The sequence below is a fragment of the Rhineura floridana genome, chromosome 9 (assembly GCF_030035675.1).
Source record: "Rhineura floridana isolate rRhiFlo1 chromosome 9, rRhiFlo1.hap2, whole genome shotgun sequence".
Lineage (NCBI taxonomy): Eukaryota > Metazoa > Chordata > Lepidosauria > Squamata > Rhineuridae > Rhineura > Rhineura floridana.
In genome coordinates, this window is record NC_084488.1 from 126,084,762 (window position 1) to 126,102,165 (window position 17,404).

The following is a 17,404-nucleotide window of genomic DNA, read 5'->3' on the forward strand; positions in this document are numbered from 1 at the left end:
CCAAAGCACCATTGGGGCTCAGCATCCATCACAACACAGGACACTTGAATGATGGCATTCATTAGACATGCATTCCACGGTGCAGAATCTTCAGTTTCAGATGCAGTGTTGCCACTGTAGATCCCTGAAGAAGTCACTATAATGTTAACTCAGAAAACAGCCATACCTTGCTATCACCTGGCTTATGGCTAATCACTCCCTGACACATCTCTCCCTCTGAAGAAGGAGAGGGCCTTTTGCAGATACCAACTCATTAGGAGATCCGTTCTGCACAGTGTAGGAACTGGGCTTTTAGTGGTGGCACCGACCCTTTGGAACTCGCTCCCATTGCACGTCACATAGGCACCATCTCAATGCACCCATTGAAGACCGCCTTTTAAGCAGACGTTTTTATCCCAGTCTGTGCGTGTATTGGATTTGAAATTGTTTTTATATAGTTTTTTATTGTTGGTGTTTTTCTTAATAAGTTGCTTTGGAATGTTTCATGGGAAGTATTTCAAAAGTGAAATAAACAAATAAATGTAGTAACAGCTACAATGGAGAAAGAGGAATTAAGAGCAGTCCATGGCCGTGTGGGACTGAACCATGTGCACCACCACCCTGAGCACCTTCAGAGGATGAGCAGGATTATAAATGTACAGCATGAACAGGCTAATAAAGGGGGAGGAGGGGAAGAGCACGGGGGTTGTATGTCCTCACTGCAGCTCAGTCATGTTCCAGTTTCATGGGATTTTTCATTTTAAACAGAGAGGCTGACCACATCTGCCATGGAGTTGTTTCAGGCATGAAAGATAACAGCGTGTGGTGGTGGTGGTGAACATTCAACTTGCCTAAGCTTTGGGGACAGCACAGCAATGGGAGAGAAACCAGCGGAGATGCCTTTTGCCCCACAAGGGCAATGGGGGTAACATCCTGGTCTGCCAGGGATCCCAGCTGCAGCCTCACTGCTGTTCTTGAAGCATGACGCAGGAGCATGTAAATATATGGTTAGGCATGGACACTCCTCTGCAGAGCCAAGGCTAACCTTTCTTGCAGAGGGATGCCAGGAACGCTTCTTAGGCAAACAGGCCATGAAAAGGCCCTGAATTTCCTGCAGCCAGGAGAGCAAGCTGGCAACCTGCTACAAAGTCGGGAGCAGCCACCAAGGAGGACTGCCATGAGGGATACCAAGCCAGACCCATTGCCCATCTAGCAGCTTTGCTCAGCAGCAGCCCTGCGGGGTTTCAGAAGCAGGGGTCTGTCCCAGCCCTACCTGGCGATGCCGTTGGGGAGTGAACCTGGGACCTTCTACATGCCAAGCAGATGCTCCACCCACTGAGCAATGGTCCTTCCTCCGAGCTACAGCCATTGGGCAAAGCGGTAGTACCCAGCTGCAACATCCAAGCAATTAATCAGCTAGGTTCATCTACTAAAAGCCTTTTGTTAATTATTTAATACCAGAAAAACCCTGATGAAATAGAGCAAAACTATTGCCACATGTCAATTATTCTTAAGATGAAAACCCCAAGTGGCAGGCACCATCCAAGCAGAGGTATCCCCTGCCCCCTTCACTCTCACACAAGAGGGAATGCAGGGGCCAGCTTAAGACAGAGAAAGAAATACTTCTTTTCTTATGGAGATTTCATCAATTGACTAAAATTTATAGAATGAAATGACTAAGATTTCTGTAATTGGGTGACTGTTTCTAGGTAGACCTAAGGAAAACTTGGTTTTGCCAGGAACACTTTGCTGGGGCAAAATGCAGGTTGGTCAAAATGGCAGCCCTCCTCCCAGGCAGGAGCAAGAGCAGGCTCACCCACTCTAGAAAGCCAAAAGAGCCACTTTGTACGCAACTCAAGACCTGTGTGCCCGGAGCCTAGCTGTGTTTTGCCCCCAACACAGACGTGCCATGCTGTAACAGGACCACTTGCTGACCCATTTCACAGACCAGGTCCACAAGCATTAAGTCTGCTGAAAAAGGTATGTCATGTTCAGTCCGACGCATGCCATCCAGCCCAGAAAATTAACGCCACGCTAGAATTGCTTGTCGTTTACTAGACATAAATACAAATTGAACTGTTGTCAATATGACATTTTTTTAAAAGGGGTTGGGGAGAAGGAGCCAAGCACAGAATTGTCTCCTTCCATCTGTGTGCCAATTAGTGACTTCCTTACCTCACAAAAAATAGGTCCCATTGTATTTTTTCACAGGCCTTTTAAGGGTATTCATGAGACTGTCTGGTCCTCCTTTTGAGAAGCCCTTCTAAGCCTTTGGCTTCTATTTGGCTTGTACCAGAGAGCCACAGGTCAAACATGTGCTTTGCTAAAGCAAAGCATTTCCGTTGGTCTGCTTCAAATTCACTGCCTTTCATTCCTGATGAATGTCCCACACTCACTCTTTGTGCTCTGAGAAGATGAGCCCACAGACCAGCTGCTATTTTGCACCCTGTGTCATTGGACCATGGCCCTGGTCCCCTGCACAGGCAAGTACAGACGTTCCTTCACATAAAGTAACAGTTTCTGTAGAGAAAATGAAACCACAGAACAAAGAAAACTCAGCCCAGTATTTTCCCATCATGTAATCTGGGTTCCAGATTAAGACAGATACATCTATCCAAAGAACTTGGGCTGTCTTGTGCGTGCGTGCATGCCCCCCCCCCACACATATACAAACATACATATATATTGGGGTGGGGTAACATTTTCTTCTCACCCTCTAAAAGAGATACTCTAAGGACTGAAGACAGACAGGGGTGACATTGAGGGACACAGCAATGGGGCATTTCAGCTGTCTGATACCACTGAGTTGGTCAATGAGACTTAAGAAGTAGGGGGAAAGTGACCGGGTAAGGTTGGAAATAATGATCTTGTGGTAAGCCAAAGGAGAGCAAAAACAAGCATGTGCCTTGGACTAGAGGAAAGAGGATTTTAATAAGCTCAAGCAAAATGTCAGGCAGGATCCCATGGCAAACCGTCTTCCAACAAAATAGGATAAAGTCTATTTTGACTGCACTTTTCATTGCAGAATTTACACCTACAACACAGTCCTTCCAGGCTAGGATATTGTCACCTGCGTGGTAGACATGTTCCCAAATATCACCTGCTTGCCATTTGTTTGTTGTTGTTTTGTGCCTTCAAGTCGATTACGACTTATGGCGACCCTATGAATCAGTGACCTCCAAGAGCATCTGTCCTGAACCACCCTGTTCAGATCTTGTAAGTTCAGGTCTGTGGCTTCCTTTATGGAATCAATCCATCTTGTTTGGTCTTCCTCTTTTTCTATTCCCTTCTGTTTTTCCCAGCATAGTTGTCTTTTCTAGTGAATCGTGTCTTCTCATTGGGATTTCCCAGCCAATGGAAAGTATTGAGTACTGAACGCCCTGTGGCATTTTTCAAACAAATTGGGGGGGGGAGCTGCCCCAGGAAACAGAACCAAGCTCTGTTCTTCTGACACAACACACATACAGAATTTGTTCTGGGCATTTTACTACCCCAAGATAAGTGGGACGTGGCTTGAGATAGTAAAATGGCCTCCAAACCATGCATTTAGGTTTCTTGTTTCTGTTGAAGCCTACTAGATAAGCTAATAGGGAAAGCAGCCCGAAATGGGTTGGAATTCCTGAATGAGGTGTCACCGAAAGTGCAATCACAACTGCAATGAAAAATAAAAATAAAAATGGGTGACATCCAAAAAGCCAATGTGGTTTCACAAAATGTTTAACAAGGAGCTGAATTTTTTTTTTAAAAAAAGAAAACACGTATAAGAAAGGATGATGAAACCAGCAAAGGGGGGTGTTCCCAGGTGCATTCAGACAAAGAGGAAGAAAATGGCAGGCCTGCTGCTCACTCAGGATGATGAGACAAAGAGAAGGTTGAAGAGTTCAACTCTGTTTCGCCCCCGTCTTCTCCCAAAAGGGAAACCATATGCAGCAAATGAACGTAGTGTGGCCAGCGAGGGGTCAGGATTGTAGTTCAAGAGTTGCTCAGGACCTACCTAGCTACTTTAAACGAGTTCAGGTTTTCAGGGTCAGAGGAATTGCATTCTACAGTTCAAAAGGAACTAACCAATCTATTCTCAGAAATCCTGGGGAACCGGTGAGCTGCCACAAGACTGAAGACAGGCAACTGTTGCCCCAACTTTGAAAAGGTGGGGAAAGGGAGGATCCAGGAATCTACAGACCCATCACTCTGGCTTTTATAGCAGGGAAGATACTAGAACCTATTATAAAACAGTTTGCAAGCATCTTGATAACAATGTTGTGACTGTGGTTACTATAAGCCAGCATAAATTTGTCAAGGAGTAACTCCTGCCAGACTAAGCTTCTCTCTCTTTTATCAGGTTACTAGCTTGATGGATTGTTGGAATGCTGTGGATGTAATTTATTTTGATTTCAGCAAGGTCCCCCATAATATTTTGTATACAAACTGGTTAAATGTGGGCTAGATAATAGCGCTGTCAGGCGGATTCACAGCGGGTTGGAAAGCCACACTCAAAGAGTGCTCATCAACGGTTCCTCATCAAACTGGAGGAAAGCCTTGAGTGGGCTTCTCAGGCCCTTTTATTTATTTATTATTTGATTTATTTATTATTTGATTTATATCCTGCCCTTCCTCCCAGCAGGAGCCCAATGGCATAGAATGATGGAAGGGTGGAGGGAACCTGTATCAGATTTGCAGATGACACAACACTGGGAGGGACTGCAAACACTCCAGAAAGAGGAATAAAATTAAACATGATCCTGACAGTCTCAGCCCACTTTTCAGTTCTATTAAAATGAAACATAACAAAGACAAATAAAAAGTTTGGCATTTAGGATAAAAAAAATTAAATACATAGGTACAGGATGATGGGGGGAGGATACTATCTGTTACAGCAGTATACGTGAATAGGATCTCAGGACAGCGGCACACATGGAATCTAATATTAGAATCTGGGGACAAAGGTTTTCAATGGGGGCAGCGGACCCCTCTCTTTAGATTGCAATGTGTATTGTTTCAAAATATTATACGCCCCAAATGCTGTGTTTGGAGGGCCCTCCTGCTCATGCTGCTGAGTGGGGCCCAGGGACCTCTGCCCCCCAAATCCTGACTCGAGTGCACCGTTGTCTCAAGACTACAGCTGGTCACAAGCAGAAGACGAGCCGGCAGTGCGGTTTGGCTCCAGAAACAAAGCGAATGTGATTTTAGGCTACATGAACAAAACCACAGCCGCACAGTCAGAGGAAAGTAACGGAAGTCCCACTTTATTCCACATCAGCTCCCCAGGAGTCCTTCACCCACTTCTGGATGCCACACTTCAGAAGGATAAAGACAAACTGGAACGGGTTCAGAAGCGGGCAGCAGACAGCCAGTGCGACAGGAAGCCTTGCCTGTAAAGGAGGACCGAAGGAACTGGCAGGGTTAAGTCCAGAGAAGAGAAGATCAGGGGGGGGGGAAGAGATGACAGAATTCTTTAAATCCCTGAAAGGCTGTCATCACACAGAAGAGACAGGAGGATTCAAGACAAGCAAAAGAAAGGACTTCTTCACAAATCACATAGCTCAGCAATGGAACTCGCTCCCACAAGGGGCAGCGATGGCAACAACTTGGATGGCTTTAAGAGGGGATTAGACCAATTCATGGAGAAGCACAAGGCTATCAATGGCTACTAGCCATGACAGCTATGTTCTGCCTGCACTGTCGGAGGTAGCCTGCTTCTGAACACCAGCTGCTGGAAACCGCAGGAGAGTTGCTGTTGTGTTCCTACTTGTGGGGCTTCCCATTGGGGCATCTGGTTGGCCACGGTGAGAACAGGATGCTGGACTGGTCTGATCCAGCCACAGGTCTCTTCTGATGTTCTTAAGAGGAGAAAGACTTGTTTTCAGCTGCCCCAGAGGAAGGACTGGATCTAAAGGGCTTCTGTAACCATGTGTGTGTGTTGATTTTGGCTGTATATTAGGAGAAGGTACTCAACAGCAAGAGCAGTTTGCCAATTGGACCCTCTACTCAGAGGAGTGGTGCTGGGCTCTCTGTGGCTGGAGGCCTTTGGGCAGAAGCTATTGGAGATGCTCTCGCTCTGGATTTCCTGCATCGGGCCAGGAGTTGGGTGGGATAGGTACCAAGGGCCCCCTCCAACTCTACAATGCAATGATATTAGAAGCTTTTCAAAAAGAGTCTGAAAAGGCATCAGGACCTCCACCAACCAAGAAGCCTAAATGATGGGTGCACTGCGGTTTCTTACAACTATGTTGCCTGTGATAGTTCTGTTCTTGATTCCACTACAGAGTTACAGAGGGATCCCAAAACAGACTGATAATCTATTCCTTGCAATATGACAAAAGAAAATTTCAAACGAAATCAAATTCATGAGCATTTTCACAGTGGCTCTGAGTTGCTTGGACGACACTGTGGTGTTGGAACAGAAAGATATCAACTCAAGGGACATTTAAAATTGAAGACAAATTCTGGGAAGGCTCACAGAGTTGGGAGTTGGGGGTATTGCTTGGCAGTGGCTCCGCTCCTACTTGGTGGTTTGTCAACAGAAGGTAGTGCTTGAGGAACACTGCTCGACACCCTGGACTCTCCATTGTGGAGTCCCACAGGGATCGGTACTGTCCCCCATGCTTTTCAACATCTATATGAAGCCGCTGGGTGCGGTCATCAGGAGTTTTGGAGTGCGTTGTCACCAGTACGCTGATGACACGCAACTCTATTTCTCCTTTGCATCTTCCTCAGGTGAGGCTGTTAACGTACTAAACCGTTGCCTGGCCGCGATAATGGATTGGATGGGAGCTAACAGACTGAAGCTTAATCCAGACAAGACCGAGACGCTGTTAGTGAGTGCCTTCTCTGCCCAGATGGTGGATGTTCACCCTGTTCTGGATGGGGTTACACTCCCCTTGAAAGAACAGGTTCGTAGCTTGGGAGTTCTTTTCGACCCTTCCCTGTCTCTTGAGGCTCAGGTAGCCTCAGTGGCACGGAATGCTTTCTACCATCTCCGATTGGTAGCCCAGCTACGTCCCTATCTGGACAGTGACGACCTCGCCTCAGTCGTTCATGCTCTGGTAACTTCTAGATTGGACTACTGCAATGCGCTCTACGTTGGGCTGCCCTTGAAGATAGTTCGGAAACTACAGTTAGTCCAGAATGCAGCGGCCAGATTGTTGACGCGGACCAGAAGGTCCGCTCATATAACACCTGTTCTGGCCCGTCTGCACTGGCTTCCTGTTTGTTTCCGGGCTAAATTCAAAGTGCTGGTTTTGACCTATAAAGCCCTACACGGCATGGGACTGCAATACCTGGTGGACCGCCTCTCCCAATATGAAACTACCCGGACACTGCGCTCAACATCTAAGGCCCTCCTCCGAGTACCATCCCATCAAGAAGCTCGGAGGATGGTGACTAGAAATAGGGCCTTTTCGGTTGTGGCTCCCGAACTGTGGAATGGTCTCCCTGATGAGGTGTGCCTGGCGCCGATGCTGCTATCTTTTCGGCGCCAGGTGAAAACCTTTTTATACTCCCAGGCATTTTAATGTGTATTTTTACAGTATTTTATTACTATGTTCTATTCTGGATGTTGTTTGGTTCTCGTATTGTTTGTGTGTTTTTGTTTTCTGAGTTATTATATTTATTGTATTTATATATTGTGCCTGCTTTTACCTTTTATGTACACCGCCCAGAGAGCCTTCGGGCTTAGGGCGGTATATAAATTAAATTAAATAAATAAATAATAAAAAAATAAATAAACTCATGATGAATTCATATTTCCCCAAAGCTTCTACAAAAACACAGATTGTCCCCAATGCCAACAGCTGAACTTTCAAATAATGAAAACCTTCCATAGTGCAAGCCCCTTTCCTGCACCCTGAACTGGGGGTGGGGGAGGAAGGGGTTGATGCACTCTGAAGATGCAAGTCAAACACCACCCAAGAAGAATCCAGGATCTCTGGTCCCTGGCCGTAACAGGAACAGCATGACAGCATCTTTTCGTGCAGCTCTTGTGTGGCATTTCCTTTCTCCAGGACTTGTTTTCGAAATAACATTCTTTCCATTGGGCAGATTTTCCATGAAATACAAAGCAGCTGCCATCTTGGTAGGAGGAGGCTGATTCAACACAGATAGGGATTACACACACACACACACACACAGACCTGAAACTTGAGTTATTAGTTGCCGCTTTCCGACACCCAGTGATGTATACACGCGCTGGGGAGTTGTGACGGGTTTCCCTGCCCATGTACATGGCATGCCCATGCAGCAAAAAGGACACACGCGTGCATTATTGCAGGAGGTCCCACCCAGACAGTGTGCAGATGCTTTCCTACAGAGCAACCCTCTCTGTGCAACATGTCAGTCCTCACAGAAGCACTGGGATGTGCCCTTTGGCCCTGAAAGGGCAGCAGAAATAAGACTACCCTCAGAAGCCTCGAGGTTGTCATCACAGCGTGTGGCAACCTGGGTGAGGTGAAGCAGAAGGAATGCCCAGCAGTCCACAGCAAAGGGTGCCTGACAGCCAGGACCTTTGCTGGCCGACTCCAGACTAAAAGTCTCCTCCAAACCACAGCAAAGATCTGAAGCAAGTGACGGTGCTGGAAAATGGCGAATCCCCAACTTGCAGCCAGTGCCCACCCATCCCCTGTGGAGGCTGCTGCCAAGCACATCCCATGCGTGAACTGTTTGAGCGCCACAGCATGCTTGCATGGAGCAATGTCCACCCAATTCCACACAGTGCACCACCACCCACAAACTCCTTGCCTCCAGGCAGCTGCCCGGCTAAGTGTCCGGGTGGAGCCAGAGCCAATCTGCCCTTCTGCACTTCCTTGCCTTTGGCCATTTTTCATGAGGCAAAAGTGACAGGCTCACAGCCAGGCAAGACTGCAGAGTGACACCAAGGCCCGGAGAGTTTCCCAGCAACTGTGCCCTGTTTGCAACCCAAGAGAGTCTGAAGGGAGAGGCACTTTGGGCTGCTACATGGTCTCCAGCTTCTTCTGGGAAGAGCCCACGGATTAACCCTTTTGCCTCTGCCAAAGCATAATCCACAACAATCTGGGGGAGGGGAGATAAGCAAGGCCCATCACACTTTAGGAAGGTATCTTCATGGCACATTATTTGTATTATGCTACAGCCCAGAGGAACTCCTGCCCCCCCCCCCGACAAAGCTATTGGGAGGCCAACAGCTGAATAATCATGGACTGCGATTCCCCTGCCCTATGCAGCCTTTGGTAACAACAACTGGGGCAGCCATCACAGAGGCTCGATTCAGAACAATTTTTGATGGCAGCATGTAGGACTGATACAGGGTAGACTTGAGGTTCTAATTCTTCTAAAATGCAAACCAGATTAGTGACCTGCTTGCTCAGTTAGTAGGAAGTAACTAGAGAAAGCAACATTAGATGGTTTACTTTTTTAATGGTGGTAGTTAAAACACAAAACTAGCTGGTGAACTCCCCTCACATACACAGGATGTCTTCCCTCCCTCCAGGTGTGGTGTCCCCACCAGGCCCCTCTCTGCAGCAGCACAGCCACCACCAGGGTCCTTGGCAGCAGGACGCACTCTCCCCTTCCCCCCCCCATCCATGCTGGCTACAAACAGCTGCATATACTGGACAAGAACGGGTGGACTTACAGAGAGGTGTGGAGAGCACCCTGCTCTTGCCAAGAGTAACCAGGCAGCAGCTCACTTCTTCCACCCACCTAAGAAGCCAGGAATGAACCCCGGCTTCCCCGCCATTAATCACTCCCTCTGGTGACCTGACAAGAGCAACCCTAATATGGGCAGCAGAAACCCATTGCTTGGAGCCCGGAAGGACTTAAGACGGAGCTGTCCGAAAGGAGGTGGGTGTGCCCAGCTCTGCCCCAGTGAACGCTCCTGGGCCAGGAGTTGAAGCACTTCTCTCCACCCATCCTTGAGTGCCAGAGACTTAAACAGCAGAGCAGCCACACCCCTAGAGAGGGAGTGCAAGTGAGGTTCATGTGCCTCTACCAAATGTGAACCAAGCAGCAATGGAAATGGCTAGAAACATTCCCTGAACCAGAGGCCTGCGTTTCTGCCTGTCACTGACTCAAAGGCGGGGGGGTGGGGGTGGTAATGGTGGCAGATTCAAAGACCTAGTGGAGCAGGGGAGTCAGGATTCCCTCCTGCACCCCAAGCTGGAGATTGCAAAACTCCCACCGAGCTCATAAACATTTTCCTCCCGATTTCAAAACCGGGGGGGGGGGCATTGCACAGCAGCATCGTCCCCTGGTTCATGCCAAAGGGCAAACAGCCCCCCCCCCAAGTGAAAGGAAGTCAGACTGACTCAGGGAGTAACAGAGAGGAAGCCAGGGAGGCCATTTCAGGCTGAATCTTGCAGAAATTCCCAATTCAGAGCAGTCCAAGGGCTGGAAGATGTGGCCTTTGAAAGGCTAGGAATCTTTTTCCTTAAGGGTTTTCAAGGAGAAGCTGGAGGACTCTGAGGAGAGGACTTTGGGCACAGGACAACCTGTCACAGGAGAGGAGGTTGGTTTCCCGCTCAGTAGCACACAGCATATCCCTGGGCTTTTTACAATTGCATCCTCATGGAGTGGAGAGCCTGACCATCTCTCACACACCTTGATTTGTGGTAGAGGAACTAAGAATGGATCTGCTGGGTGAACTGAGGATGGAGCCTCAGAGCACATCTGAACTTGAATGCCACCCTCTGGCCAGAGAAGGGAATTGCAGGGACCATAGGTGCTTCAGGGACACACACAGCTCCAGCCTTGGACCCCATCTGGATAGTCATCCCATGATGGCCATTTGAACAGCACCTGTAACGGCTTCTGAACTGGACTCAGCCCTCCTGCCTTGCCCTGGACAATGGATCTAGCAGCCCCTAGAGGGTGATGTTTCTTTGTTCCTGGAATAAAAGGCAGGAGATTCCCTCTGACTCCACCCTCTGCCACCTCCTCAGAACACAGGCTTCTGCTGGTTCAAGTAACCTTCTAACAGACGAGAGGCAAGCAGAGTGCATGGAACACGAAGAGCACACCGGGCATACTCACCGGCATGGCCGAATGGACATAGGCATCCCCCTACAGAGGGAATTTCAAGACAGGAAGTATCAGAAGACTGGTTAGAGGCAGCAAGAGTTGGTGGTGGTGGCCAACAAGCCAGGAGTAAGAAGCCCTGGGTGCTTCATGCAGCAGCCAACACAGAATGAGCTCCCCCCATTCACGGAGGAGGAGCATAGGTACGTCATGGACCAGCTTTGCTTCTGTAGGCTAGGAGAACCTGGCCAAGGATAGCCAAGTTCCCTTGAAGGCTAAATGAACCCTCGAGGTTTGATGGGCACTTGCTGGGAATGTGAACAATTGGGGGGGAACAGCTTTGTTTGTGAGCAACCCAGAGACATCCGGGGTGGCTGCTGTTGGGAACATGGTGTTGTGCCAGATGTTTGAAGGTGGTCACAAGCTGAGGGCATCATCCAATGGGGATGTTTCCTGGAGAAATTGCACTGGAATGCACGGCTTTGTCTAACAAGGTTTGACAAAGACATAGGTCCCATCTGCACTATGCGGTTAAAGCCAGTGTCATACCACTTTAAACACTCATGGCTTCCTCCCCCAAAAGAATCCTGGGAACTGTAGTTTTCTTAAGGGTGCTGAGAATTGTTAGGAGATCCCCTAATTCGCCTCACACAGCTACAATTCCCAGAGTGGTTTAAGAAATGGCCCTTCTTCCCAGGGAACTGGTTTCATTAGCTATAGAGATGGGGGGGGGTAGAAGAGCTGCAGTGTGGAAGACTTTGCCCCAGAGATCTCCCTCCCCATAGGAATGCAGAAAGGTGCCTTCTTCTGAGTGAGGCTATGACCCTGTCTTTCCTAGGCCCTTTGCACTGCCTTGGCCCCACTACCATGAGGCCTTGTCAGCTGGCTGGGGCCGGAGGGAGTGGCAGCCCCAAACATCTGGAGGGCACCAGGTCTCGAGTGGCTGGCGGCAGCTCACCAGGCTTCCAGAGAAGGGTCTTTGCAGGCAGAAAGGCCTCCCATTTCAGGGCTGGCCTCTACCCCTGATCCCCTAGAATCCCCAGATTTTTTAAAAATTATTTATTACATTTCTACACCGCCTTTCTTTTCCTGCTAGAAACCCAAGGCGGCTTCCATGTGGTTCCCAGGCAGTCTCCCATCCAGGCACTGGCCAGACCGGACCCTGCTTAGCTTCAGCAGGAAGCTGGCCTCATGTGCCTTCAGGCCACAGCCTGGGACCTTGGACTGCCATTCCCATCATCCCCAGCCAGCTTAGTTACTGGGTCAAGGAATCATGGGAGCTGCCCAAGAGTATCTAGGACCCAACGTTGAAGAACATTGCCCTGGATTCCTTTGTCCCATTGGCATGGGGAGAATGCCATCACATTTGGCACTTGTACAGCATTTCAGTGTGTTCAAAGCCGACCGTTACATGCTTCTGAAAGACTGCAATAGCCGTGGAAGGTAGGCCAGTACGATTGTCCACAAATTGCAAATGGGAAGGAGACCCGCAACTGAGAGAGCCTGGGCTTGCCCAATGCACACCCATGGAGCTGATGGCTGGGGCTAGGGTTGGGCCAAGGGCTCCATGGTTCCCAGTTCAGCCTCTTTCCCCTGCCCCTGCTACATCAGCTCGGGTGGGGGCGCTTTTGGATCCTAACTGGGAGGAGCCATTTCCCTCACTCAAGGGTTCTTGAGCAGCCTTGTCACAGATGCACTGAAGAACTCACCCAAGGTGGCAAATTTTCTTTATAGGGAAATAATAAACGTACTTTCAAAAGCTCTCCACCACCAAACAGCAAGCAAAGGTCACTGGCTTTATGTGCAACGATGACAACATCCACACATAAGAGGCCCTGGACCCAACCAAAGGCTCTTAAGGTTTTGCATGGTTCCATCTGAAATCTGCGCTCACCATCTGGCCAAAAGTAAACAGCAGCGGAGGAAAAGGGGGGGAGGCTGAGAAGGGAAAGAAAGAACGAAAGAAGGGAGAAAGCAGCCAGCTCCCTTTGCGGAGAGGCCAGGCTGAGCTGCTGGAGCTGATTATGAGCGGGAGGATTGCTGAAAGATTACTTCCCCTTCTCAGGGTCGTCGTAACCTCTTGACCTTCCCCGATTACCTTGCAAAGAAGGTTATCAAGATACAAGCCTCTCAGGATTAAAGGAAACTTAGAATCAAAACAGAAAAACACTCCTTTCCCCAACAAATAAAAAACTTCCTTGCTTTGTTAAGCTGACAGCCCCACCATAGGTGTTGACATAACCTTCCATCTCCAAAAGGCTTAGAGTCAACAAATCCATGTGCTTGGCGCAGATCTGTCAATGTGATTTACATTAACTTGTCTGACATGAAATTAAAACAACAATCAACCACTAGGGACAAAGGGGCTCTCTCTCTGCCGCAATAGTCATCTCCTGCAACTGGAGATCCATTCTAAAAAGGGCTGGAGACTCATTCTTTAATTAGCTTGCTTTATTTTAGATTCTTTTTTGGGGGGAGGGGGAGAAGAGGGAGTAGGGGTTTGCCTCACATTAGTTAGTGGTGAACGACCCCTGCTCTGCTTGCCTAAGGCAGAGAGGGGAGGGGGAGTCCCAAGGCCATGCTTTTATTCCTGAGAGTATTCCATTCATTTGAGGCCATCTGAAAACTGTTACTCTAAACCACCGTGGACATTCCCTGTATGGCCAATGTCACAGACTGGACGGTCCCACCCTTAGCTGTGAACTCTTCACCCCAGACCGCATTTGAAGGCAAGTGGATCCTGACTCCAATTTGATATCCTCCTCTCAGACCAGCACCAATTGCAATGAAACAGACATGCATCAGTTAGAATCTGAGTGGTTGTGTCATCCCATTTTGGAAACATGTCCTTTCCAGACCCTCTGACAGAGCAGTCAACTACCACCTCCCCCAGGTCATCTCTAGGCATGAGAACAGAGAAGCTGATTTGAAAGCAGAAGCATTTGGTCCCAACCCACTTTGAAAATGTCCTCCACAACGTTTGTCACGTACAGACAGATGCTGGAGGTGTAACAGTGAGAATGACTCGCTGAGGCATATGAATTGGGCTTGTCCAGTAATATAATTATAGACTCACAGAAGCATAGAAGAGTAGAGCTGGAAGGGCCTATAAGGCCATCAAGTCCAACTCCCTGCTCAATGCAGGAATCCAAATCAAAGCATCCCGACAGATGGCTTTTTCGTCTGAAGTTATCTATATTAATTTTGTACTGACGAAATCCTCAATATCTGCAGGTATTCATGCACTTTTAAACTACATTCCCATCGTATGGAGGTTAAAGTGGACTTTGTGAGCTCTCACGGCTGCTAAGAGGCTCAGACTTCAAGCCTGGAAGGATAAATACCCACTGTCTATACTACACAATGGACTGAAGACCTCACTGACTTGGCTACATTGGAACATGTTTCATACAGACGTCAATTTCGAGTGGATACCTATTTGGACATCTGTGGGGCTTATATTTATATGCTTAACTCAAGTTGCATGTACTGGTGGATACTGTATCTAATGTAAACTGATGGTGGTTTACTGTTATTATTAGAAGAATGCACATTTTTTTCTTTTTTAATTTTTGTACCTTCAATATTTTTATTTATTTTTTAATTTGTTTTCTTTTTCTTTCCTTTCATTGTTAAATTTGCGAATAAAAAATCATTAAAAAAAGTAAATGTTCTGATCAATTTGGAAGAACATCATTAATGGTTTACGGAAGATTAATCACTCCAGACCCATCCCATAAATCATTGCAGACATGTCCTGCATTCCATGCATCTCCACGTTAGTGATGCTTTATGCTCTGATGGAAAAGCATCCTCCATAGAACCAATCTGCAAGCCAGACCACCAGCTAGAAGGCTCTATAAGCCAGACCTTGACTTAGCACCCCCCCACACACACACACACCCTGGGGTGGGCTGGTGACAGGAATGGGGCAGGGCAGGTAAGTCACATTATGAAACAAAGTCATGCTTTACAAGCACTTCAGAACATGCCAGCTCTAATCCCAGCTACACATTGTGTGGGAGATCTGTGACAGGGCCTCCCAACTGACTGCATATGTTTACATTTAACTGAAATATGGCCATAGGAAATGGAGCCACTGACAATCAATATTCATTTGATTTTATCATATGTTGCTTAGTTCTTGCTCTGTTCAACATAAATGTAAAAGCAGCATCTGAATTATGTTGCTGAGAAAACTGTGCTGTTCCTCAACCACTTATCAGCTCCACCACTACCACCCCCCTCCCACCGATCTGAACTCTCTCTTAGCACCAATAACTAGTTTTCCCACTCCGCAGTTGTTTTATTGTGAAGCCCAGACGTGAGGGATAGGCGCTTGGCTCCCTGGAAAACACATGTCGGACAACTAGGACTCCTGAGTCTTGCTGAATACTTATTGAGCCTGAGCTGAAATTCAGAGGGCGTAACGTCACATCTTCAGCTCCACATAGATTTAAAAAAGGGGTATTCAAAACAGAAAACCCCTAACTCAAATTGTTCAGTAGTGGCAAGAAATGACTGTGGGAAGATGCCCCCGTCAATGAGATGCACATTACCCTGTGCAGATGACAGACTGGGGGGGGGGGAAATAAACCTAGCAGGTATGATCCTGCTCTCCCCCTGCCCCATGCATGTCTGATCCTCAGATTAATTGTCTACAGAGTCTGTACAGCATCTTCAGAATGGCTTTTATGCCACACTCTGTTTCTCCAACTGGACACTCCATACTACTAGGGTGTAAAGTGGGCAAAGAAATACCTTCAGATGGTTTTACCTTCTCCTGTCCCTTCACACATTGTTCAAGAGACATACTAACTATGGAACTGGGCACTTATTTAGTGTATGGTCGGACCTTCCGCCTAAGATTCAGCCAGGCTGTTTGCCTTGTTCACCATCACCAATTTGTTCTTTTTTTAAAAAAATAAGTTTTTTAAAGTTGCTCAGGGATGTGTGAGATTAGAAGTGCTAAGCAATCAGCACTATCCACAGTCTGGTTCTGCTGAAAGCAGGGAGATCTGGCCTTTAAGAGTTTGATCCTAGAGAGGGAATTGCTCATGTGAATGAAACGCTGCCAGTGCGATTCGAACAGCAGCCTCAGTCCTCAATTTCCATCCGGCTGCATACATATAAAAGCCCCTTTCTGCTTGTTGATCACCTGGCCAAGTTCTTCTGGGGCTTCTGACTGTTCCTAATTCACACAGTTTAATGATTTGTGGGATGTGTCTACAAAAGTCGATTAGACAGAGCAGTCAAAGCTGTCTGGGACAGGGAGGCCATTCCCACCTGGTGTTTTACAAATGTTTTCCAACTCAGAAATAAACTCAAAGGCAGTGATGCACAAGAGACCGGGTGCCGCAACAAATGCTTGACACCTCTCCACACACAGACACTTTGCCAAGTGCAAGTTTGACAGGAAAGAATAACAGAGAAAACAGGAAAAGGGGAGAGAGGAGGAAATCAACAGGAGAAAGAAAGCAGCTTTGCAAGAGATTACAGGGACTGACGGTGTGCAAGGTGCTGTTCAGGTGCATCACATTTCCTAGCTGACAAATCAATCAACAGAGACGTCAGGGATGAAGGAGGGGTCAGGAACACCAGAGTTTTCCTAGGAGTCTTTTGGCATTAAAATGCTTATGGACAGACTTCTGAAACACCATGTAAAAGTGAAGCTTGAATTTAATCATCCCTTGGCAAAAGTAGTTGCTGACCAGTTCCAGGAGGAAGAGGAGGAGGCAGTGACAATGGCTGTCTCCAGATGACCCCCTCCCCCTCTACATGCAAGCTAAATGCATTAAGCAACAACTTTGGTCCTTGGTTTTGTCATAACCTCATTTGGGGAGGATCCCAATATTTTTCTCTTTTGACAGCTGTGCCTGGAGACATGTGCAGGAGACACGTGACCTTATCAGAGACGGCCCCAAAGGCTGAAGCAGCCAAAGGCAGAGGGGCCTCCTGTTCCAAGGCATACTTACAGGCAGGTGGGTAAACACCGCAAAAGTGCTGCGCAGGAAGGCAATGAGGTCCACCAGGTAGTCGCTGGCCTTTGAATTCGCCTCGACAGCCATCCAGTTGTAATCTGCAAGCGGCAAGAACTGGTCTATCTTCTGATTCAGGTTAGTGTAGATCTCCTCCTCTGCAGCATGACGAGCATCCTGAGGCAGAGAAGCAGGTTCATGACCAGAATTCTGCCCCCAGGCATCCTTTCACACATGCACACACACCCCTGTGGGTAAGTTGGAGCACAGACATTCGTGACTGCCCCTATGACCCTTTATGACGATGCAACCCGCCTGGGACCTTTGGTAAGGGCAGGTGATAACTGCATCAAAAGGAAGGCAGGAAGACAGGCCTTTGCATATGGCAGGGTTAAGTCTAAATGGTCTGGGATGACGGTACCATAAAGACAGCTTTCTCTCACATGAAAAACTGTCTTGTC

The 17,404-nt window shown here is 47.8% G+C and overlaps 1 protein-coding gene across 5 annotated transcripts in view; it reads right to left on the reverse strand.

The window, feature by feature from the left end:
* EXOC6B (exocyst complex component 6B) overlaps nt 1-17,404 on the reverse strand; it is a 306,373-nt gene that overhangs the window by 114,470 nt on the left and 174,499 nt on the right. For all 5 annotated transcript variants that reach the window (XM_061583690.1, XM_061583686.1, XM_061583689.1 and 2 more), the window contains exon 18: nt 16,941-17,120. In XM_061583690.1, the coding sequence (XP_061439674.1) occupies nt 16,941-17,120 (180 nt within the window). The remainder of the gene's footprint in view (nt 1-16,940; nt 17,121-17,404) is intronic.